General features: G+C 30.6%; 2 protein-coding genes across 2 annotated transcripts in view; both read left to right on the plus strand.

Annotated features, from left to right (window-relative positions):
* Positions 1–359: 359 nt before the first annotated feature.
* Positions 360–737, plus strand: LOC145640021 (protein FAR1-RELATED SEQUENCE 5-like). Its single transcript, XM_081691333.1, has one exon. It carries the CDS (start codon positions 360–362, stop codon positions 735–737), a length of 378 nt encoding a protein of 125 aa, XP_081547459.1.
* Positions 738–25,822: 25,085 nt separating this feature from the next.
* Positions 25,823–26,696, plus strand: part of LOC145638921 (sucrose transport protein SUC4-like) — a 33,466-nt gene continuing 32,592 nt past the window's right edge. Inside the window, exon 1 of the mRNA XM_081689985.1 lies at positions 25,823–26,495. Coding sequence (XP_081546111.1) covers positions 25,907–26,495 — 589 coding nt within the window. The 5' untranslated portion in view covers positions 25,823–25,906. The remainder of the gene's footprint in view (positions 26,496–26,696) is intronic.

Genomic DNA, 26,696 nt, shown 5'->3' on the forward strand with positions numbered 1-26,696 from the left:
ATTTAAATCTGAAGATGAAGCTTTTGAAGCATATAATGAATATGCTTTTAGGAAAGGTTTTGGAATTCGAATTGGGAAGTGTAAGAGAAGAAGAGATGATTCTTTTTTGATGAAAAGATTTGTTTGTTGTAATGAGGGATTCAAAGATAATAAGTGTAAGAATAAAAGGATTTATGAGAAGTTGGATCATCGAACTGGTTGTTTTGCTTTTGTGCAGTTTCATATTGATAATTTAGGGGTCTATACATGTACAAGACATGAAATGGTTCATAATCATGCTATGATTCCTCCTGAAAAAAAGGCATTTGATAAGGTCTCAAAGGGATGTAAATAAAGAGCAACTTCTTTTCATTTCAACAATGAAATTGAGCGGAGTCAAAGTTACTGATTCTTTGAGGGTTCTAAAGAAGGAGGTTGGTGGATCTCCTAATCTTTCTTTTACTGCTTCTGATGCGTATAATGCATTGTCATCTGAAAAAGCTGCCCAAATTGAAGGATGTGATAGTAACCAATTGATTAAATATTTTGCCAAGAGACATGTGGATGAGGCAGATTTTTATTATGATTTTGAACAAGATGATAGTGGTGCTTTAGTTAGTTTTTTTTGGCGTGATGGTAGGATGATGAGAGATTATCATTACTTTAGAGATTTGTGGGTTTTTGATACAACTTATAGAACTAATAAATATGGAATGATATGTGCTCCATTTGTTGGGATGAATCATCATGGTAACTGATGAGTCTATTTTATATATATTTTTATCCCTCGTCCCACGGTCATATTTGTACTTATTTGAGCTCTACGGAGCTATTTTTATTACTAATATACGTTTTGTAGTTTTTTTGTAGAGTTGGTATTATTTTGTAGGAATTTGCAGAATTGTGACAATTTCAGAGCTTATTAGACCACTACGAAGACAATGGAGTCGGATCGTATTTTATGACCAAATATTTTAAGCCCAAGACCAAGTTAGAGGAATTTAATTTGGTGATTAAGGGCTCGATTTAATGAAGAGGTCTAAAGTTTTAATGCTTAATTATTATCATGGACCAATCAAGTGTTGCGGACCAAGTATGAAGGAAATAAGTAATGGCCCAAAGCAAAAGAAGACATGAGGCCCATTTCCAGCTCTAGCTTACCTGGCCCGGTCAGGCGGATTAATTAAGTGTCACGCTATTCAGTTTTTTTGGGCCTGCGAAGTAATGAGTTTGCTAGGAGTTTGAGTGGGATTAGGGAGTTGACTTCCATTTTCTTATATAAGGGAGTAGTAGTAGATACGTGGGAGTAACTTTTAATTACTAGTTTTTCTTAGTTTAGTTTTAAGTTTTTATTAGTTTATATTTAGTTTTATTTACTAGTTTTTTAGTTTTTAATTTAGTTTTCTTTTCTCTTTCTCTCTCTAACTTTTCTCTCTCTCTCCTCTTAATTAAACTCTTAGTATTTCTTTCTCTTTTGTTTCTCTCTCTACAACTCTTGGTTTAATTCTATCCTTTATTTAATCTCTTTCCTTGATCATGTCTTGTTTAATTGCTTTGTTTAGTTTATATTTATTATGTGTGAGTAGTTTTCTTTCTAGGGTTTGTGGGGATCCATAAATAATATGAAGGGGTAATTTATTGTTGTTGATTGTCAATGCTTAATTAATTTCCTATTGATTGATTTAATGCTCTGTGACTAGATTAGGCCTGATCTTTTATACATGAGTTTGACAATATTGATTCGAGATTCGACAGATGAGAATTGATGTTTAGGTCTAGTTTCAATAGGCATGTTAATTTATAAATGGTTGAGTCGAGATTCGAAAGATGAGATTTAATACCGGTAAATTAATTGTGTGATTGTAATACGTAGCGAAAGCCCTTTATGATCTGATTAATGTATGCATTGATGATTGATTATTATGTTTTACCCTGTAATATTATTTATTGGTGAACTTATACCCTAGGTCTTTTATTCATTGTTTCTCCTACTTTTATTCTTTCCCACTTTTACTCTTAGTAGTTTAGTTTCCTTCGATTATTATATTTTGGTTACTTTATAATCTAGATTATATTAATTAATTAGGAATAGAAAGACTCGTTTCTCTGTGGATTCGACCCTACTTCCCTATCTACATTAGTTAGAGGATTTAGGAATTACTTTTGATTAGGGGATACGACTTTACCCTGTCAGTAACAATGTCATGTTTGGTATGGGTTTTATTCTTAATGAGCGCACCGAGTCTTTTGATTGGTTGTTTGACACATTTTTGCACTCAATGGGGAGGAAAAGTCCCATTACAATTATGACTCATCAAGCACAAGCGATTGCAGCGGGTATAAGAAACATTTTTCCTTCAATTGTTCATCATCGTTTATGTGTATGGCATCTTGAACAAAATTCTAAGAAACACATTGGAGCATTGAGAGCTTTGGAAGGCTTTACAGATTAGTTTGGATATCTTTTGAAGTATTGTGAAACTCCTGCTGAATTTGAATATTTCTGGAAAAGGTAAATTATTGTTTTTTGTATTTATTTTTTATTTTTATTATGTTATATATTTGATTATTATGTGTTATATATATGAACATTTAGTGTTTTACATATGATCATACAGTTTTTTCTTTTTTTTGTATGTTATCATAATATTATTAGTGTCCATATTGTTTATGATCATTATTCTTTATACAAATGTACATATTTTAATTTATATTTTGTTCATTTTTCAATTAATATATGATCATTTCTGTTATACAGGATGTGTGATAAATACAAATGTGAAAATGATGATTGGTTATGTGATTTGTATAAAATAAAGGAAATGTGGTGTCCTGCTTATTCTAAGAAGTATTGGTCTGGTGGTATTGTCCTCTCAACGTAGTGAAACTACTAATAAGTCAGTTTCACAACGTCTTAATAAGACTCAAGGTTTATGTGATTTTTATCATGTTTTTCTTGATGTCATTTCTGAGTGGAGAAGTAAGGAAGGTGGAAGAGATTACAATACTTTGAGGGGTAATAGGCACCTAGCTTTTGCTAATGTTGGTATATTAATTCATGCAAGATCAGTGTACACTATTCAAGCTTATGTGCTTTTTGAAGTGGAGTTCATTAGGGGGACAGCTTATGATCATGTTGATAATGGTTTGCGTTTTCTAGAATATTCATATCTTCTTTGGAGGCCTGGGAAGGATATAATTAAGCATGAAGTTGTTTTTAATAAGGAAACACATGCAGTTTGTTGCACATGCATGTACTTTAGTGAGACTGGTTTACTTTGTTCTCATTCTCTTCGAGTATATCATTTGCATTGTGTACGTAATATTCCATAAGAGTATATAATGAAACGATGGACAAAGGCTGCCATGTGTAGTCATGGTATTGAAGAACCTACTTTGAGGACAAATGTTGTGGCTACTAGTGTTTGGAGGTCACAAACAATCAGAAAGTTTGTGAAGTTGATAACAAGTTGTCAAAATTTTTTGAATCCAAGGGCAGAGGTTGAGTGTTATTTCAATCTGTTAAAAGAAAAGGTTGAGAGCGTATCAGGTGTAATTGACTTTAGTGAACCTGTTAAAGAGGTTGAAATTGTTGATCTTGAGATCAAGAATCCTCCAAAAGCTAGGCCTAAAGGTGAGAGGAATGTAAGGCCTAAGAGTACCTTGGAGAAGCAGTGCAACAAGGCAAAGGGTAATTTCAAGAGGAAAAAGTCTATGTACACTCCTTACAAAAGGGGTATAGGGCAAGCAGTTGTACAGGTATATGATCATTTAATATTTTCAAATTGATCATTTCAGTTTTCGTAAATGATCATTTATGTTTGTTTTTTTTTAATAGGAACTTGATGAGAACGGTTGTGATGTTACTTATGCTAATTCTATTAGTGATCCCACTGAATTGATTGTTTTGAGCAATAAACGGTCTCAGGTAAATTCAAATGTGCAAAAAAAAAAAAAAACAGTTTATTTATATTTTATTAATATTGATTTTTATAATTTAAAAATATAGGTTGGCTTTAAATCAGCTGTTGTAGAAGAAATTCCTTCTAGTTCTAAGGAATCAGATCAGAGTATTTCTAATGATTTTAATCAGGTATGTTTGTTTGTTATTGATTATAAATTTATTTTATTTTTTGGCATTTATGATCTATATTATAATTTTTTTTATTTAATTTTTTGTTTTTTATTTTTTTTTGGTTTTTTTGTAGGCTACTGGTGAAAGCCCTCTTTCATCCAACATATCTATTGATGTTGATATTTCATCTATTGCAAAGGTTTTTTTTCCTTATTTGTTTGTATAAGTGTTTGTAACGGATCATATACTGGTTTATTAATGATCAATTTAATTTTTTTTAAAGGCGAAGGATTTAAATCTTGTTGAAGGTGTTTCTGCTGTTCAAGCTCGTTCTAATGTTGGTGCAAATAAAGGTGCTTCTGGTGTTAAAACTTACTCTCAAATTAATCCAAGAGTTCCAATTCATACTAGTGCGTCAACAAAATCTCCTACTGTTATTCAACCTACTGTTCCCAGGAATGTTCAAAATCCAACTCAGAATTGTTCAAACACCAATCCAGAAATGATCATATCCAACTCCAGGAATGTTCAATCAACAAATGTTCAAGTTATTTCTCCTACGGTTCAAAAAAATGATAAAGGATTTCGTGTTCATAATGTTCAAGTTATTCCTCCCACAGTTCAAAGAAATGATCAAGGTGCTCGTGTTCAAATTCTTCAATCAAGAAATGTTCAATTAGGTTCTAAAAAGATTTCTTCTAAGTATGATAGGTTGTTAGCCTTTTTTGATACAAGTGTAGCTAAACGTTTGGCTAATAAAGATAAATAAGTTAGTATTTCAGAACTTAATAAACATTAGACTTTTTTGTAATGTTGATTTAAGTACTATTTTATAATTTTGAATTTTCGATCTATTATGTAAAAGACATAAATATTATATTTTATATAGTACTATTTTTAGTATATTTGAACTTTATATTAGAATTTTATATGTTTTTAAAATTCTACATTTATCAATGATTATTTAGTCATTAGAATTTTATATGTTTTAAAATTCTACATTTATCAATGGTTATTTAGTCATTTGTATATGAACAAAAGTAAGAACCAACATCCAATTTATAAACATTCAAAGATTAAAATGAAATATCAATTACAATAATATTTTTAAAAATAAAATCTATAAGTCTATTTCTTATAAAAAAAAATAAAAAAAAAATATAAAAAAAAACAGAATACAGTCTATATATAAGATATAAACATATACATAGTTGTAAATGAACATTTGAAACTACAAAGTTGCAAACTTTCTTGCTTTCCTTCTATTTGCTCTTGATTCAGTGTTTTCTTCAAATAACATCAGTTCTGTTGTGTATTGGAGCCTTAGCTTCCTAATTTGTTCCACCTGTTGAACAAAATGAATTGTCAAATTTTAATCAAACAATCTTTACTGTTTCATAAATGAACATTATATCTTAAATAATTGAACATTTATAACTCTTACATTGTTTGGTTTTAAATCACAAATCCAGCTCTCATTAGGATCAGCAGTGAAGGTTTCCATATGCTTCATAATGTAAACTCCACAGTTTGTATAGTCATCATTGCTACGCCATTTCATCTTTTCCAAAACAATTGTGTAGTCTTCAATTCTATTTGCATCTTCATATCCAAGGTGTTTCATGTACTCTGCCAATCCTTTTAACTGATAGTAGCAAGAGTAAATATTGTTTAGAAGTTGGTATTGTGATGAAGACATGAACAATTAATAAAATATAATTGATCATCTTGCCAAGTATAAATGAACATATTATCTCACCATCATTTTTTGTTGTTCTTCATATTTTGCTTGGACTGATACATGTTTTGGTAGTTTTCTATTGTCAATTATATGAATTTTGTCTTCTATATGATTGACGCACAACAGAAAAAAAAAATGTTGAGAAGTTGATACTGGGAATAAGACCTGAACAAATTATATAATGTTATTGGACAATATATTGAATGTATTTGAACATTTGTATTAAACAAGAATTAATATTTGTTTATATCCAACAATGCTGTCAATTTTATTCAACTTCAGTTCATTGTCAATTCTTTCTATGAAGGCATTAAATCTTGTCTTCATTGATGATCCTTCTCGACAAACTCTATTTGTGCACATAATGTGCTGTTGAAATAGAAACAAACATATAGAAGTTTAATGAATTTTTAACAGTTATTTATCATAGGAAAATAGAATCAATAATAGAAAAAAAGAAGAAAGACTAACATGAAGCATTATTGAGAAATAAATCTTGTTTCTCGGCTTTTTATGATTAAGAAACCTTGCCCATCCATCTATGACACAATTTGTCACTTCAACATCATCTCCAAGAGTTTTCATTTCTTTTCTATTGATGAGATTCAAGCCATCATAGTATAAGAGTGCACTGCATTATGAACATTTAATAATATGAATGTGAACATATTTTTATAAAATATATTAAACCTTAAGTTTAATTAGTATAAGTTATTACCTTTCATCTTTTCCACCAAGAGCAAAGTCTACTGCAATTTGGTTCATGGCTTTCTCATCTTTAAACAGATCCTTGTACTTGACCAAGTAAGGAGATCGAAAAGCAGGAGGAATTGTTTGCTTTTCACGTTGTGGTCTTGTTGTTCAATATAAAATATTGTTAAATTAAGAAAATTATGAGGAATATAAATGAACATTTGAGTGTACATAAAAAAATTTGAAATTATACCTTTCAACCTTTTCCTTTCCAGTTTTTTTCTTCTTTTCTGCAATTGACTTTTTCTTTTCATCATTCCTGATCATATTACATAACACAAATGTACATTTAGGTATATGAAAATGTTCATTATTATTTTTGAACATTAACTTAATATAAATAATGTACCTTTGAACACCCCCGATTTACTATTAACAATAAACAATAAATAAAAGAAAAATAAACAACCTTTGAATAAAATTGCGGAAGCATACACCTAAATCAGAGGTATTACCGCCACACTCAACAACCTGTCAAGTGTTAAGGCTTACAAAAATCCCAATAATTACAACCCAATAAACTAGGTGAGCTATTTATACAACTTTATAAACTCATGACATCACACTAATCGAAACACTTGAGCTCCTTTAGCTATGACCACTTGATCAACCTGCTTAGAAAATCTTGATTGCTCACCATTAAGGACAAATTCCAAAATAGATCGTCGCAGGGCCACCATAAGAAAAAGACATGGCCGCAAACACAAATAGCACAACAAAATAACACACACGCGTCAGCAAAAAGCTGAGTAATCACCACATATCAGAATACAAAGTATAATAGGATAATCAACGTTACTAGCTCAATTAAATAATGTAGTTCAAAACTACATAACACATTGTACTCTGAAAATAACCTTTAACAACTCAACCTCGATTAATAGTTCGAACCTTTACTCAATCAACTCATATAACCCATAAGTGTGCCATGCTCGTTGTTCTATACCTAGCCTTGGACCTGGGTAATTCGAATAAAATCAACAAGTAAAAAAACTTGAATACTCCCAATAACTAGAAAACACCTTGAACCAGACCACATACGGGTCAATTCCCACTGTAGGGGACCATAGAAAAATAAATATTAAAGATTGTACCTCATTCTTAACTCATGATTATTACCCTCTTACCAACAAGCCAAGGACTAAGTTATATAACGTCGAGCCTCAAACCAATAACAAAATAATAATCCTCAACCTTTTGATCTCATACATCGATCAAATAATTATTCATAAATAATAAATAGTATCTCGATAATGGCACATGTTCCCAATTAACATGACAATTCGATTCATAATATCTCAACTCTTAAAACACATACTAATAACCCAAAAATAATCATATCTCAACCCAAAAATAATACTCTGCATTAACAACCCTAAAACCTCGATAAAACAATACTCCCTAAAACAACATTAAAACCCCAGAAATAGAAACACAATCAATCAATATAATCAATAATATAACAAAATAATACGACAATTAAATCATATATCACGACATATTATCAATATATACAATAATTGATCATATGAATAAAAATTGTATAAACCTACACATAATAAGACGAATTATAACACACCCAACTCCAAGAAAAGTTCGTGTGATTACCTTCTGAAAATAATTAAGCAAGGCAAGGTAATTCCATAATCAACAATTGACGCAAAAGATACTCCATCAGTCCACCATCACAATTAAACGCACTAAACTTGTACTTTTGGGGAAAAGTGATAATAATGGGCTTGATCAAGAGTTATCATGAAGATAAATGCTAATCATATGAATTCATGGATATTATGACTGCTGCTAGCTATAAGCCGACGAGAAAGGAATTCTAATATATATCAAAACTTACGACAGCACAAATAGTTATAGAGTTAAAATACTTTATATACACTTAAAAATATAGTATCCTATTTAAATTAAAATAGGGTTTTAAAACCTTTCGGACTCTAAAATAAAAAATAAAAAAAATGAGATTAGGAAAGTTATTTAATAAATAAAAATAAACTATTGTTTAATAAAATATATTATATAAAATCATAAAATATTCGGGTATTACAACCTTTTTGTGACTTTTGAGGATGAAACAACAATCTTCTTGTTTTCACTGAAATGTCAAACAATGTCAGTACATATTAATAAAATATAAGCTTCTTATATAACACTTTGTGTGCATTTTCAATTCATAAAATGAAAGATATTGATTTAACATAAACCACACATTCATATTACATATTCAACAAAATATTGTACACACATACAATAGTTTATGAAACTCCAGTTTCAAGTTACAACACGATAGTTACATAAGTTAAATTGTTCCATCTAGATAATTTATCCTTACTAATTACATAACCCTAATAGTAAGACATGTCTTCAAGATTTTACCCCTCCACTTTTTCATCATTTTTTGTTTTTTCAAAAACATCTTCCTTGTTTTGTTCTGCACCTCCAATTGTGTTTTTTGGATGATCACTTTTTTCACCAACATCTGACCTAGGGTCAGCATCAACCAATGAACCAGATCCTGCATCTAAGAAAAAATTCAATTAGATATGAATATTATTTCTTTGTAAATGAACATTTGACTCTTTATAATTGAACATTATACCTGTTCTAGGCAATCCTTCATTATCTGACTTAGTGTCAGCATCAAATTTTGAACCAGTTGTTGCATCTAACAAAAAAATACAATTAATAATGAATATTTCTTCTTTGTAAATGAAGATTTGTCACTTTTTAATTAAACATTATACCAGTTCTAGAAAATTCTTCAATTCTTTGTTCTGAAGCTGCTGAAGTTTTACCCACATCCTTTTCTCCAGCTGTATTATAAATCATTATTATGGAGATACACTAAGTTAATAGTATTTACACATAATAATTAGAAATGAACATTTCTACTTAAGTTTATTTACATTATTATTAAATAAATGAACATATTACCATTTGTTGAAATTATTGGTTGTTCAATTATATTACCAAGTGTTGAAGAGGTGGGCCCTGTTTCTGTTTTTTAAAATAAAGAAATTAGGACAATTTAGACCACAAATTGAGAAATTTTCATATAAAAATTAGGATAGTCTCTTTGAGTTAGAATTTACCAATGGTTGGAGAAGGTGGAGTCAACCCCAAGCTGAAAGCTTTTCTGATGTCATATTCTTGTTCTTTTTCCTTTCCCTTTTTGGTCAATTTCTTCCCAGTCATTTGCTTCTCAGTTGTTTGCTTTTCAGACCCTTGCATCAGATTCTTCTCAGCTTGTGCAAGTGCATTTAGGAAATCCTCACTGCCAAAGAATTCTTCATCTTGGCTTAGAATTGATGGTTCTCTAGCTACCACATTTCCTAACACTTCATCAACTTTTTTCACCAAGTCATTTCCAGGGAAGATGTCCTTTGCGTTCACCAATTTTGAAGAAAGCTTTGACAGGTTTGAACAAGTTGTGTTTACCAGGGAAACAAAATCATCCATGAAAACCTATATGAATGAATATTAAAAATTATGCAGGTGAACATTTAAGATGATACAAATGAACATTTATGTCAACAAAATTGATCATTTTATAACCTCAGGACTTTCTTCAACTTCTGCAGCAATCCTTGGCAGAATTTTTCCTCTCCCAAATCCTAATTCTAAGTCAATCTTCAACATCTCAAGAACCATGTCTCTATTCCATGCAGATATGATAGGAAATGTTCTTGGAGGCCTTTTGTCTAACCTCTGAACCCTATCAAAATAGAACAACTACAAGAAAAAAGAAAACATGGAACAGAACATAAACAATAAAAAAAAAGTGCATTTATTTAAATTTAAATGAACATTTTGTATCTAAGAATATACCATCAGAAATTGAAGAGGGCCTTTGTAGAACCCCTTGCCTTGCTGCTTTCTCCAATCAACATGACATTTGATAAGTGAGTCATATACAAACTGACACCAGTTCAAATTTTTTATTTTTTCTGTCCATCATAGAATAAAGAAATTTGAAATGGCATTGATTGTTTGATACACATTTCATCAAGCAGTTCACAGCCACTGCTAAAAAGTTAGTAATGAAATGTTCACTTGGTGGTCTGTTGTTGGTGAATTTATCATTTATGTATCCATTCACAATCTGCAAACAAAATGAACAAAACATTTATACTTTTGATCATTTAATGTATTTAAAATGAACATTTAAAACTGATCATACCTGACTCATTGATGGAGTTTTTCCTGACCATGATTTTCTCCATTTCTTCAAAAATTCTGCATACTCCTCACTAATTTTATCAGACTTTGGCTCAACAATTGGAATTTCTCCTGTAGGCAAGCCATAAACTACCCTCACATCCTCTACCTCAATTTCTATTTTTTTCATTCTTTGGTAGTTCAAAACATTGGCTATTCTCTTCAAAACTTCCCAATAACCAATTACAGAACTTTTGATCAAGTTGAGGTAAACTAATGTCAAGAAGTTATCCTAACCCTATATCAACAACTTGTTGTTTTTGGGTAGGTGTCATCTTTTTTATCCATGCAATGAACTTCACATGTCCTCTTCTCTTTGAAGATTTCTCTTCCTCAAATTCATCTTCCTGTATTTCCTCAACTTCATCAGTTTCCATTGCTTGAACAATTTCAGTTTTCATTTTCTTTTTTCCCTACCTTCAATCTTTCCTTCATCATACAGTACCATCTTTTGCTCCCCCTTTTCAGCCTTTGGCTTCACTGAATTCCCTTTCTTTGTCTGTTTCTTCTTTGGCTTTACTTCTTCCTCTTCCTCCTCTTCCTCCACCTCATCATCATCCTCACTGACAAGCTCTACTTCTGCTATGTAAACTGACTTTTCACTATCATCATCACTGTCAGTAGAACTTTCATCAGTAGGATCTTGAGATGGTTCATCTGATGGTACTTCTTGTATTTTTTTTCTCTTTCCAGCATTTTTCTTGGCAGGACTGACATCTGAAATTTAAATTTATGATTTTGTTGAAGTATTGAAAATGTACAGTAAGCAAATGATAAAATGAACAAAATTGTTTTCTCAAATGATCATTCTATATATAGGAATTTAACATTTATAATATATCATTATATACCTGCTTTTCTTTTGCCAACAACCTTAGAAGTTTTCTTCACTTCTTCTGGAGTTTTCTTTTTTCCACCTATATATTGAAATTGAACATTAATGATATACCATCATAAATGATCATTCTATACATTAAGATTGAACATTTACCCTTTTTGCCTTGGTCTTGTACAACTTTTTTAGCAGAAGCACCTGGCAATTTTTTGGTTGGAGTAGGTGCTGGAGGATATTCACCGGGAGCACCTGCCATTTTTCTAATTGGAGTAGGTGCTGGAGATGGTGCATCAGCTTCCTTTTGAATAGGAGAAGTCCTTGTATACATTCTTCTCTTCTGTCCTATTTTTGCGGTTTCTTCAGCAGGTTCAACATCCTTCTTCTGGCTTCCCTTTTCAGATTCATCTAACAGAACATCTTTTTTTTTAAAAAAAAATTTATGTTAGTATATTTGAAAGTGTAATATTTATTGTTAAATAGAAAAGTATTATGATTACCTTGGCTCCTTGTAATTCTACCACTTGGCACAACAACAGGGCTTTTGTTTTTGTTTTTCCTTGCAACCATTTTGTATCTTGTTTTCATTTTGGTTGACTGATCACTTTTTTGTGATGATGGAGCTGTCTCCTCACTAAGTTTTGTGAAAACTTTATCATCATCTTGATCTAGAAGATGAGTTTCATCCTCAATTTGAATAAAATCAGGTGCAATTTGTGCTGCATATGAAATGATCAAATATAAAAGATTAAATAAACATTTATGTAAATAGGATGACAAATGTTTACTATATACAATATAAATGAACATTTCAGATAATGAATATTACCTTTCTCTTTTGCAGTTGAATCTTCCATTACTTTAGACTTTTGTGTGTGTTGCTTTTGTCCATCTGTGTAATTTTAATTAGTGAAATTTATTAATATTTTTGAACAATTATAATTATGAAGATTTAAAATGAACATTTTGTGTAAAAAATATGTACATTTTCCACTATTTACCTTTCAGATCTGTTGTCTTTGGAGACTCATCTTCCACAGTTTTCTCTTTAGGGATTTTCTCCTTTTCAGGCTCTTTTTTTTCCCTCTTGTCCTTCTATGAAAATTTAATTAGTTAAAATTTATATTTTTTAATCTGATTGAACATTCAATATTATGTAGATCCAATATGAACATTTTATGTAATTAAAATGTACATTTAAAAATTTTTACCTTTTACATTTGTTGTCTTTGGAAAGACATCTTCCACAATTTTCTCTTTAGGGCTTTTCTCTTTTTCAGTCCCTTTTTTTCCCTCTTGTCCTTCTATTAAAATTTATTTAGTTAAAATTTAAATTTTTTTTAATCTTATTGAACATTTAATATTATGCAGATCCAATATGAATATTTTTTGTAATAAAAATGTACATTTTAAAATTTTTACCTTTTTCCACAGTTTTCTCTTCTACTGGCCCTTTTTCTTTCTTTTTTGCTTCACCTTCAAAAGTAATAGTATTGTTAAAATTGATATTTATGACTATTAAACAAAAAATATTCAATAAATATGATCATTTACCTCTCCTGATTTCCTTGCTTGCCTTTTCCATTCTTTTGAGATTTCTCATAATTCTGATTGTCGATTCTTTGTACTTCCTGTAAATGTATGATACTGTTATATAACTTTGAAATATATACATTAACTGATTATATTAATTCAATTATTTAAATTTAAACATACTTTGGGTTTCTCTCTATGTCTAAATGTATTTCTTGCATCTTGTCCTTTAATGTTATTATTCTTGCATCATCTTTGGGTTTTCTGATAATTCATTTAAAATATGTTTGAATTTACAATTTTGATTAATAAATAAAAAAATGAACATAAAGTCTATAAAATATGAACATTTAACTTATATTACTATTGACCATGAGCAAACTTTTTTGTATTGATTTACAAATGAACATATAGTCTATCTAAATTGAACATTTAAGTTTTCTTACTTTTGGCCAAGACTATTCTTTTCTAGATTGCTTTGCACTTTTGGTTGAACTTCTTCTTGCTTGCTGAAATCAATATTAAGAAATACTTTAAATAAAAATGAAATAAATGGTACACAAAATAGATAGTTATCAAAAATGAAATGAACATTATATATTTACACCTTTGATCAACTTCATTTTTGTCCTTTTTCTCAGGAGTATTCTTGTCTGGATTGCTCTGCTCTTCTGGCTGAACTTGTTTTTGCTTGCTGAAATCAATTTTAAGAAATACTTTTAATAAAAAATGCACATAAATTGTACACAAAATATACAGTTATCAAAAATGAAATGAAAATTATTCATTAATACCTTTGATCTTCATCATGTTTGTCCTTTTCAGGTACAATTGTATCCTGGTTTTGTTCTACATTCTTTTCACTGAATATTGTATATATTCATTAATTAGAATTTGTATTATAATAAATGAAAAAATTTTGTATGTAAAATGAACATTTGTTTATATAAAAGTGATCATTAGTATACCTTTGATCCCTACTCTCTTTGTCAGTTGTGTTATGTGTAGCAGACACACTCTTAGTTGTTGCATGAGTAACAGGAATGTTCTCACTTTGTTCACTTAAAAAAAACAGAATTATTTTATATAATATGATATTAAAGTATGAACTAATTTATACAATGAAGAAGATAATTAGTTATTTTGGTATAAAGCTTTTATACCTTATTGTTTGATTTGTCTCTGGTGGTCTTGATTTTGACATAACAAATTTCACTCGAACCTTTTTTTTTCACTAAAATTTTAAGAATTACCTAATAAGTTTGGTATATATATACAATGTACAATAATTGAATGTAAAAATAATTATTTTATACATATAAACTTACTTGTTTAAAGTGTATCTTTGATAACTATTACCATATTCATTTTGTTCTATAACCTTCTTTAGAGTTAATGGTTCAGATTTTCCATCTCTAAATTGAAGCAAGTGTATCACTCTAAATGGCACATCACTACATTATAAATTAATTACATGACATTAGTTTGAATGCATATCACTGAAATGATTATTATCATATATATATATGTGCATGATGTTTTAATGAAATGTACATTTGTTATTTAATTCTCAATGAATACTCAAATGAACAAATATACATATATGATCATAATTATATCTATAAATGAACATTATGAGTATCAAATATGATCATATACAATGATGTTTCAATGAAATGTACTTTTGCTCTTAAATCTCAATGAATACTCAAATGAACAAATATAAATATATGATCATAACTATATCTATAAATGAACATTATGAGTATCAAATATGATCATATACAAATAACATATTAAACAAAGATAAAACCAATTTTTATCAAATACAACTAGCATATTAGACATGAACATAATATATTCTGTAAATGACTAATTACCTTGGTAATGGAGACATTTTTAAATCCGTACCAATTAACTTGTCAATATCTTTTAAAAGTTCAGGATCTACAATTGGATCATTTTGGCGGTTTTTTTTTCAATTTTTCTACTCTTGACTGAAGAGGTACATCATCATCATCATCATCATCATCGTCTCTGTTTTATTTAATAGATTGTTAATGTTTTAATTGATTTGTTAATTTTCAGTAAAATCTTACTACAATCGCAATAATATGAACAAAAATTAGGGTTCATACATAAAATTGAACAAAAATTAGGATTCATACATTTCTTCAGGATTTGTCACTGATTTACTCGTCTCTGAAGTGTTCTTCTCAAAAGAGATACTACAATTGCAAAAAATTGAACAAAAATTAGGTTTTACATATAAATTCGCTCTATAATTTTCATCGCAAGAAAATGAACAAAATTACTTACTCTTTGGTAACATTTTACTCCGATTTTCCAGTTTCATCTTGCATGTTCTTCTCTAAAGCGTTTTTTTCCAAAATCACTCTACAATCACAAGAAAAAGAACCAAAATTAGGCTTCATACAAAAATTGTACTAAAATCGTAAGTAAATGAACAAAATTACTTACTCTTTATCAAAATGTTGCTGCGATTGTTTAATTTCATCTCGAATATCATACATTTGAAGCAATTATGAAGTGTTTTGAAGCAATTTTGCAATAATTTGAAGGGAATTTCGTTCCGATTCGACGGTGTTGATGAGAGAGAAACTCTAGAGAAATGAAGAAGATGGTTTTTAGAGAGAGAAAATGATTTGAAATGGATAGGTTTTTTTTTAATATATATATATGTGGGGTAGGGGAAGTTATTTCCTAATTTACAGCAGTTACTGCGGTTAGTGGGGGTGAGTGGGGGTAGTTACTGTAGTTTGTGGGGGAAGGGGAAAAACGCAAAATGCTGCGTTTTGTAGGGGGTGTAGGTTATGGTACCTACACTAGGGTCTAGTGTATACCAATTAAAAATAAGGTGATTGAGTTTGTTATAAAGATGGGCTACAATTGGATTAAATACTTATTGACCCAAGTATTAATACTTGTGTTTTATTTATAATCCAATAATTAAAATAGTTTAACCCAAAATATATTTTATAATTAAATAAATGATATATAAAATACATTTATTTTATAATTAAATAAATAATATATAAAAATACATTAAAAATACGGGATATTACACATATGTACCTAATGAACTGTATACTGACATTTAACTACATACAGGGCCTGATTGAAGCTATTGCATTGGTGGCTTCAAAAGCAGAAGTGAGGTTTTGTGCCAGACACATCTGGGCTAATTTTAAGCTCAAATTCCATGGTGATACATTCAAGGAGTTGTTTCGGAAGGCAGTCAGGTCAACAAACAAGGTAAAGGATTGGTTTTGTGCATTTTTAAAATTGTCTTGTTCCATGATAAGTAATGTTTGTGTTGTTAAGTGGGATTTAACTTTGTAATTGTTTGTGTAACACCCCCAAATCTCCCTCTACGGAAATACCAGTATAATGCGTATAATTATACCGTAGAGATAGACTTGGTCGTATTACCGCCGCGTGATTACACAAGGCTACTCAAAATACTTAGCTTAATAACAAACTTGCAGCAGAAACTCAACTTTCTTTTACTAATACTTATAAAAATAATAACATTGTTATGAGTACTCAAAATAAAGACAAGACCAATATTCCTAAACTAGGTGAAGCAAATCCCGGGACTCCCATATGCTCATTCATGACTCCACCTGAAAATAGTCAACACTGCTTACCATTATGGTAAACAGGGCGAACCAAAACAAATAGGAAATACGGATTAGCAAAATATGCTAAGTACGATAAGTGCAAGATAATGTAAACTCAATTTATTTGTAAACATGCTTTTAAAATCAATTCCAATAATTAATCCAATAATTCCAACTCATGATTCAAAATCGATTCTCAATATTCCAATATCAATAATCAATAAAACCAATACCAATTATTTTAAAAACCAATTCCTCATATAAAAAACCAATTCCTCATAATAAACCAATAAAACCAATGAAACCAATTAAATCAATTCCTCTTCCAAGTGTGCACACCCCCCAAGCTAGTCTCCTTATGTTACAAGGCTATTCCCGGTCATACAAAGTCCAAGACCTTATCAATAAACCAAATCCACATAGTGGGATTACTAACATGCTTATAAAGCATAAATAATAAATCAATGATTCAATAAATCCTCTTTTAAATCCAATAATTCAACCTTTAATGATAACAATCCAAACTCCTTTTTAATAAATCCAACATGCTTTCAAAATCAAACCTTGTAAGTAAATACTTGAGAATAAAATCTCATATTAATAACTTTTCAAAATCAACAACTCTTCCTTGAAAAACCTTTATTTAATTCAACAAACCTTTTAAAATAAATTCCTTTGTTTAAACACGATAAGTAATCCAAACCGTTCACAACATGATTTAAAAATTAATCATTCAAAATAATTTTATTAAAATCAATACCTTCAAACATAATTTATTTCAAAATTATAATTCAAATCAATTTAATTCAATCACCAATCAAATCATGTAAAACATGTTATTCAAACCAATCACTTTCAAAGGTATCTAGCCACCTAAACGTACCTTGATCCTTGCTAGAAAAAACACACAAAAAGAACCTCAAGAACCTTGATCGAACACACCCTATAAATAAATATAACCTTAATCAATATAAGGTTAACAAATAATTAAAAACCCTCATCTATATGTACATGAACCTTTTAAATTAATTTCTCATAAACATCATTAAAAATCTGATTTTATATAATTAAAACTACTCATAATAATTATTTATAAATCCCCCATAATAATAATAATAATAATAATAATAATAATAATAATAATAATAATAATAATAATAATAATAATTGAATAACATAAGAGAAGAAGAAAATATAAGAAACCAAGGAAAAGAGAAAATTTGGATTTGCATTGGAAAGAATAGGCAGAACTTGCAGAGGCTATAACTCCTTCGATATAACTCCAAATTGAGTGATTCTTGAGCCTAACCTCAAAAATTTTTTGAGATAAACAATCTTCTTTGAAACAACAATACCCCAAAAATTGACCAGAAGTGCCCAAAAATTGGCTTCAAAGATAAACGGGATGATTTGTGTAAAAAGAGGAGAAGAAAAGAAGAGAATTGGTGTGAAGAATGTGAGAGGTATGGAGGGGTATTTATAGGCTAGCTCATGCAAGAATTATGACAAAAGAATTTGGGAAGAATCATGACAAGTAGGGTTTATGGGATTATTTGAAGAAGTGAGTAAAAGAATTAAGGAAAGTTTGGATATTAAGGTGATTATGTATACTTGAATATGGAAGGTATGTATGTCATGAAAAATAATAAGGAAATTAGAATTACTTGGGGAATAATTAATAAGAATGAATGGCAAGAAAATATGATGATTAGATATTAAAAAGATGGAGAATTAGAATTAAGGAAAATAAGAGATTTTGGGAGATAATAAAAAATATAATTTTACTAATTAAATTCCCCCAAAATAATTCAATAGGGCCGAAATATTAAGCTTACCATAGCTCAAATTTTCGAACTCTTATAAATATATTTATGAAGATTTTGCTTGGTTTTAAGGAATAAAATAATTGTATAAATAATATAGAATAATTAATTAATTAATTAATCAATTAATTAATTAAATATCAATTATTTACCAATAAATAATCAAGAAAAATCAGATTTTCCATACATGGAAAATTCAAAAATCCTAGCTAATTATTGGAAAATTTCGGCCATAATAAAATAATTAATAAATATTATTTTGCTTTAATTAAAATATCCGAAATATGTAAATAATTCGGTTTTTAAAATAGGATAAATGGATAATAAATCTTATCCAAAGTAATAATTAGTTTTCAAAATGCTTTTGGCATCAAAATTCAAATATTATTTTGGCTCCAAATAATAAATACCCTTTTTATAAAATACTTCTTAATTAATTAATTAGAAAATACGTATGAAAATACGGGGTATTACAGTTTGGGTCAGGCTGATTTTGATGCTCAATTGGAATGCATAAGACTGTTAGATCAGGATGCATTCAACTACCTACATGCTATCCCACCACAACATTAAGCAAGGCACGCTTTTAGCACTTTCAGTAAGTCTAACATGTTGCTAAATAACCTCTGTGAGACCTTCAATGCTATGATCAGAGATGCTAGAGATAAGCATGCGATAACATGTCGTGAATGGATCAAAAAGTATGTGATGCAAAGAACACGGAGAAGTGGGAGAAAGTTCAAGCTCAAGAAGGGAGGTTTATGCCTTATGTGAATAAGGTGTTTAAATGGATTTCATCATATGCAGCTAAGTGCACTGTTTTGCCATCTAGGTTAGATGTTTGGGAGGTTGATTTTGACTGTGATAGGTTTGTAGTCAACCTAAATGATAATACATGCACATGCTTTCACTGGGAGTTGACAGGTATTTCTTATCCTCATGCATGGGCATGTATTGTGAAAAAAAGACTCAAGCGTGAAGATTATGTCCATGAGTGCTACACAAAGCAAACATATTCGGAAGCTTATACCCAAACAATCAAACCCATGCCTAGAATGAAGCAGTGGGAGAGATCCAAAATGGTTCAACCCTTGCCACCTTTAATGAAGAAAATGCCAGACAGACCATCCTAAAAAAAGAGAAGAAAGGAGCTAGGAGAGGGAGAAGAGTCAAGGTTCATTAAGAGGCCAAAAAGACAGAACAAATGCTCCAACTGTGGAGTTGCTGGCCATTACAAAAATAAATGCAAAAACCCTCCAAAATAACCATCACTTGACAAAGGTGGAAGGCCCTTTTCAATTGATGCTTAGATTGTCTAAAGAAGGAAGAACAAAAGGGATAGAGTTTTGAGACAGGGAGTGAGTACTTGAGGTATTTGTTTAATAAAGTTATACATTTGGTCTTGAATATGATTTTTATGTATTCCTCTGTTGATGCAGGATGTACTAGCCCCAGGGACTCAAGCCATGGATCCCCAATGCAGTCAGGAAGGGTCTTCCAATATCACTGTTGATCAAGCACAACATTTGTAACACCCCCAAATCTCCCTCTACGTAAATACTATATTTATACGTATACAAATACCGTAGAGATAGACTTGGGCGTATTACCGCCACGTGAAAACGTAAGGCTTAATTAATTACTCAAACTGCAGCGGAAAAATAACTAACTTTTATTAATAATATGAATAATTATAATAACTGCTTCAAAATAAGCTAATAAAAAACTTGTCCATACATAAATAAAATTAATTCCTATTTATGTGATCCCAATCCCGACTCTAGTATGCGTACGAACAACTTCACACCTGAAATCAAGACTGCTTACCAAAATGGTAAACAGGGCGAACCAAAACAAAAAGGAAAACAGATTAGCAAAAACGCTAAGTACGTATAAATGCAAGGCATGTAAATACTTTTATTAGGCAAACATGCTTTCGAAATAACCATCTAAATTTAAACCTGTCACGAGTCACTTTCCAAAATAAAACTTTCCAAAAATAATTAAACCTTCCAAGGGTAGTAATATCCATCAATAAAAACTTTCCAAACCAATAGATACCCAATTTATAAACTTCTCAATTTTTAATACATTTCTAAACCAATTTTCCTCACCTAAGTGTGCACACCCCCCCAAGCAAGTTATACTATACTCGAGGAAAGACCAGATCATACAAAGCTCATGGTCTTACTTAACCAGTCCCGGGTAGAGGGACAATTAAAATATCAAATACTCAGGCTCACAATGAGCTACAAATTAATTAAACCAAGTGATTTATAAATCAAACAACTTTTATTAAATCGATCAACATTTAGAGATCAAACCTTCAAATCATAAAATTATATACTTTAACTTGTCATGAAAATTGTTAACTTAAATATTCATACGCAACATTTATTCAAACAATCATTAAAACGAACATTATACAAAACACGCATTCAAAATTGTATCAAGGACCTAGCCACCTATACGTACCTTGATCACGAGAACAAAAAGGTACGACTACTAAACTTGACCACGATCGGGAGACTCCTCCTACACAAATAAAATAACCTTAATTAATATAAGGTTAACAAAATAACACAAATCCAAAAACACCATTCTATTGTGCATGAACTACCTAAATATTAACCTTTATCAAAATAGTGCTATTAGTATAGTTGGGTGGTCGTTGGTGGCGGATGAGGTGGTTGTTCGGTGGCAACAACTTGGTTATGGGTTGCAGAGTTTATTTAAGCTAGATAGAGTAAGAAGAAGGGGTGATGAGATAGAGAGTAGAGAAGAGGATTTCTGATTTTTGGTGTGAGGAATTTGTGAAGTGTTGAGGGTCTATTTATAGTGTTTAAGGGTGGAAAAGATAGAGTTCAAGAAGGTATGGATTAGTATGAAAACTAGATAAGTTTGGTTAGTTAAATGAACTTGAATGTCATTTGGCCTAGGTTAATTTATGTAGAAAAGAAACTAATGAAAGATATTAGGAAAATAAATAAATAAATAAGATAGGTGTTAATAAGATAGGAAGTAGAATAGATTAAGATACTTAACAAAGGTTGTTGAATGGAATTACTCCAATTCTCACGGCCAACCCCTTTTTTTTTTTTTTTTTTTTTTTTTACATATATATATATATAACGAAAATCATTCTTAAATAAATAAAATAATTAGATTTGATAATTAAATCAAGTTAAAATATATAGATAATATCAAAACTAAGATTTGTTGTAATTTATGAGATAATAATTAAGCTAAAGTTGTTAAGTATTATTAAGATAAAATCCGGAAAATAAAATTAAAAACGGCGTACAACGTTAATTAATAAAAATACGGACCGACCAAGATCATAATTTAGAAATTTTAATTATTTCAATTAATTAAAGAAATTACTAATTAAGAAAATATTTTCAAAAATTAGGGGTATTACAACATTCATACCAGGCTTTGACAAAAGGAAAGGGTAAACAAGCTACAAAATCAAACCAGCCTCCAAAACAGCAACCCAAAGCAAAGCTCCCTGTCAATTCAGCAAGAAAAAAACAAGCAGCCTGAAAACCTTGATATTTTAGCCTTATTGTAGTTTGTTTGGATTATGTCATTATTAGGTTTGTAGTGTTCTGTAACTGGGATTGCACCAACAATGTTTTTTTTGCTTCTTTTGACAATCAGTGATGTAATGAAGCTAAGTTTAGTGTCATTTTGCCTAAAACAATTAACATCTATTGTGCTCATTCAACCTTAAACTTTTGTAACATTTCCCATTTATGTTCTATGTATTCAACTTTTATTTGCAAAAGATAAGGAAAGATAATAATGCATTTTCATTTCATATTCATCACCAAATAGAACAGTGACAATTTCATTTCATGGTCATCACCAATGCACATATCAATACAAGTTTGCCACTTACATAATACATATATTATAAAAAAAATTAGTGGCATTCATTGATTGTGCATGAACTAATTACAACAACTCAAAGCATAAAAACAAATGCTAAGTACATAATCATCATCCCAAATACAACATAGAAACAAACTGTCATGCAGCCTTTTTTGGCAGAGGAACTTGATTTGTTCAATACCAAGGACGAAACCTTCAATTTTTTGCTGAATTTTTCATTTTGCTCAACCAATCTTGCGTTTTGATCTTGTAGCAAACAAACTCTTGCTTCAAATTAGCAATTTCTGCCTTCATCAACTTCTTCTCCAATACAAGCTGATTGGTGATGACCCTTTGCCATTCCACAATCTTAACATCAATCCATTCAAAAAACTTGCATCCACTGCACGCCTACCAATATATGCATCGTAAAAACTTACAGGCAACAAATCTCCTTCCAGGATTCGTGTTAGTCCAAGAAGTCTCCACTCTGGGGGGGATTCCACAATAACACTTGGGAGGAAAAGGTTGAGCTGATTCATAAGATGAATTAGACATGATTCACTTTGCAAATTACTTGCAATTACACGGATAACAACCAATTAAGTAACCCCTAGCTAATGTGGATATGAAATCGATACAATTCACCCAAAAAGAAAAATTCAAAAAAGCAAAACCTTAATTTTCCCATTTCCCCCAATTTTAACTCATTAATAACCCTAATTAGCATATATACGATATTCTCAAATTGGCTAGAACCTAAACACAATTACCTAATGTAATGCTCCAGAAATTATTCCTCTTGCTCAATTGATGAAAAAAGGAAGAAATTTGAGAAATAATTTTTTTTGTGAGGGGTCTTTGTTGTGAAACGACAATCAGCAGTTATATAGAGAGGAGAGAGAAACAAATATTGAAGGGAAAGGTAAAAAGTGGGCCTCCCTCACTGGAGATTCTAGCCGGAAATACTAATGTGGTAGTACTACTCTAACTTTTAACATTTTTGAGGTATTTGTTTTAATTTTTTTTTAAAAGGTAGTTGTTTTCAAAACACAGGATATAATTGATAGTTGTTGACAAAATTTCCTCATAGAAATGTATCAACTAAAAAAAGAGGCATCAAACACTTTAATTATTAGAAATTTTGATTTATATTTTATGTAAAACAAATGAAATAAATCAGATTCAATCCTTTATTTAAGTTATAATTTCTTAAAGTAAGGATTATTGTGGAAGATTTTTTTTAGCAAGTATTATTAGCTAGAGGAATATTTTTTAATATAATGCTGCCCAAGTGCCCCTCTTGGTTTCACCTTTAAAATTTACTTATTTCAGGCAAAGAAAACATTTTGTGAATCAATTTTACAATAGAACAATTAAGGACTTGTTCTCTTTACCTGAAACAAGTAGATCTGGTCTGAATTTTATAAGGTCTGATCTGAAATTTTCTGATCTGGTCTGGTCTGATCTGATTTAACAATTTGACTAAACTTTGACCGCATTTCAATACTAATCTATAAAGAAAAATATCATCAAAATGGATCTTGTTAGATTCGTCTCATTATGAACTTTTTAAATATGTAATTTTTATACAAAAGTTTAAGGTAAAGTTTTGGGTGAGACGGACTCACGTGAGTCCACCATCTTCATTCTCCTTCTTCCCTTTTCTCTGTTCTCCCTCATCAATGGCGGCCAGATCCTCCACCACTCTCCGCCTCCTCTCAACTTGATGACGATGAAGCTCCCCCAACTCCCCCGTAAATCTACTCTCTCTCCTCCGAACCTCAATCCAAAACCCTTGAATAGATGAGTTCATCCGATAGCAGCGAAACAAAGAGTATTCTGTCGAAGTTGGGACAAAGAACAAGCCTCTTTCGAAACCTTAATGGATGAAGGAATCTGATTTCCTCCCTTCCACTCACTTCTCATGAATTTCATTCTGTTTGGGCAATATAATTTTTTGATTTTAGATTAATGGAGAATGAAAAAAAATGTCAAATTGGTTTCCTCCACTATTGAAGCGACTTTGAGGTGATGATTTTTTTTAATAGTAGATTATCAATTTCAATATATTGTCAGTTTCATTAAATGTTTAGTGTCAAGTATTAGATTAATATTGTCAAGCATTAGATTAGTATTGTCAGTTATTAGATTGTCAGGATTAGAAAATTTTAGTCATGAATAAGATTATTTTTATCATAAATAAGATAATTTTAGTCAGGAATAAGATTATTTTTATCAGAAATAAGATAATTTTAGTCAGGAATAAGTTAATTTTTATCAGGAATAATACCATTTTAGTTAGGAATTAGAATATATTGTTAGGTATAAGAATATTAGTGTCATGTATTAGAATATTATTGTCAGATATAAAAATATTAGTGTCATTGTATAAGAATATTATTGTCATGTATTAGAATATTATTGTCAGATATTAAAATATTAGTGTCAGGTATAAGAATATTATTGTCAGGTATTAGAATATTACTGTCATAGTGTCATGTATTTGGTGTTGCGGGCCTTGCGATCGGGTTTAGTTAGCACGCGCCTTTTTGTTGGACTTTTGTTATTGAGCCTGGTCTCACACAAAACCTTTTGAAAATTTAATACGCAATTAACGATATTTAGCAATAAATAAATGACAATTAAAAGTTCTGATCTGGTCTGATCTGAATTTTTTTGATCTGATTTGAAATAAATATTTGAAATAAGTTGAAGAGAACAAGTTCAAAAAAAGAAGCACAATTTTGAATTAGTTATCTGATTAACATTTTTTTTTTGACAAGAGTTATCCGATGGACGTATTCGGCGCTAGCTTTTGAGTAGCTTTTAGTGGTTTGACTTGATCAAACCACTACTCAACAAAAAATGTGAGTGTTTGACAAAGTAATGGTTCAAGTACCTTTAAGCGGTGGAGGTAGCTTTTATTAAAAGCTAGTATTATTAACTTTTGAAGTTAGAGGTAGCTTTTGAAGTAGCTTTTGAAAATTTAATGTATAGTTTTAAAAATAAAATATTGATTATTAAATGTAACAGCTAATCAACCACTACTTTACCGAACAATCATACCTAAATTATCTTTTTTAACAGATAACAGGTATCTTCACAGCTCACAACTATCTCCACAGCTTTGCCGAACATGCCCTAACATTAACCCCAATCAATCATACAACTTCATCAAATTTCTCCTTTATTAAACTTTCCGTAATTTCGCATAAGGCAATAAGCATCATCCACTTCCACTTTCCAGCATAACCGCACCCCACCCCACACTGGCCCCACCTTTCCTCTTCCCAAAATGCAAGCCTACATCATCCTCTACGCTTCCCCATATTCTTTCTTTCCCACCTTTTTTTTCCCTTTCTCAAAATCTCCATTTTCCTCACTTCTTTACTCAAAAAAAAAAAAAAAAAAAAAAAAATGGAAACCCATCATGAAAATAAACCCGAAATAACCAGAGCAAAAAAAGAGCCGCCACCAACCGAACCGGGTCGTCGAATCCGACCCATAAACACCACCACAACCCGACCATCAACCCGAGCCAGACCACCACCACAACCACCACTAGCCCGAGTCCCACTCACGAAACTCCTCAAAGTAACATCCGTAGCAGGCGGAATCCAATTCGGGTGGGCCTTACAACTCTCACTCCTAACACCTTACGTTCAAGAGCTCGGAATTCCCCACGCTTTCGCAAGCATCATTTGGTTGTGCGGTCCTATTTCGGGGTTTTTTGTTCAGCCGTTGGTTGGTCATCTTAGCGACCGCTCCACCAACCGGTTCGGACGTCGTCGCCCTTTTATATTTATCGGGGCGGTGTTGATCATTGTTGCCGTAACAATTGTGGGATTTTCCGCTGATATTGGGTATTTGATGGGTGACATAGTCGATGCCAAACAACGGAAACGGCCGATGGCGATCGTAGCGTTTGTTATCGGGTTTTGGTTGCTTGATGTTGCTAATAATACTACTCAAGGTCCTTGTAGAGCTCTTCTTGCCGATCTTACTGGTAAATTTTTTTTTTTCTAAATTTCATTGAATTTTTCAAAAATCATTTTAAGTTAATTATATTTTTATCTTTTACTGTTGAATTTCTAGGGTTCTTTGTTTGATTTTTAATTTAAATGAATAAGAAGAAAAAACTGGAAAGTATGAGTGAGACGAATGTTGGTTTATGCTGTTTTGAGTGGCAGCATTTCATAGGGGAGAG

This window comes from Chenopodium album, chromosome 7 (assembly GCF_948465745.1).
Source record: "Chenopodium album chromosome 7, dcCheAlbu1.1, whole genome shotgun sequence".
In the NCBI taxonomy this organism is placed as follows: Eukaryota; Viridiplantae; Streptophyta; class Magnoliopsida; order Caryophyllales; family Amaranthaceae; genus Chenopodium; species Chenopodium album.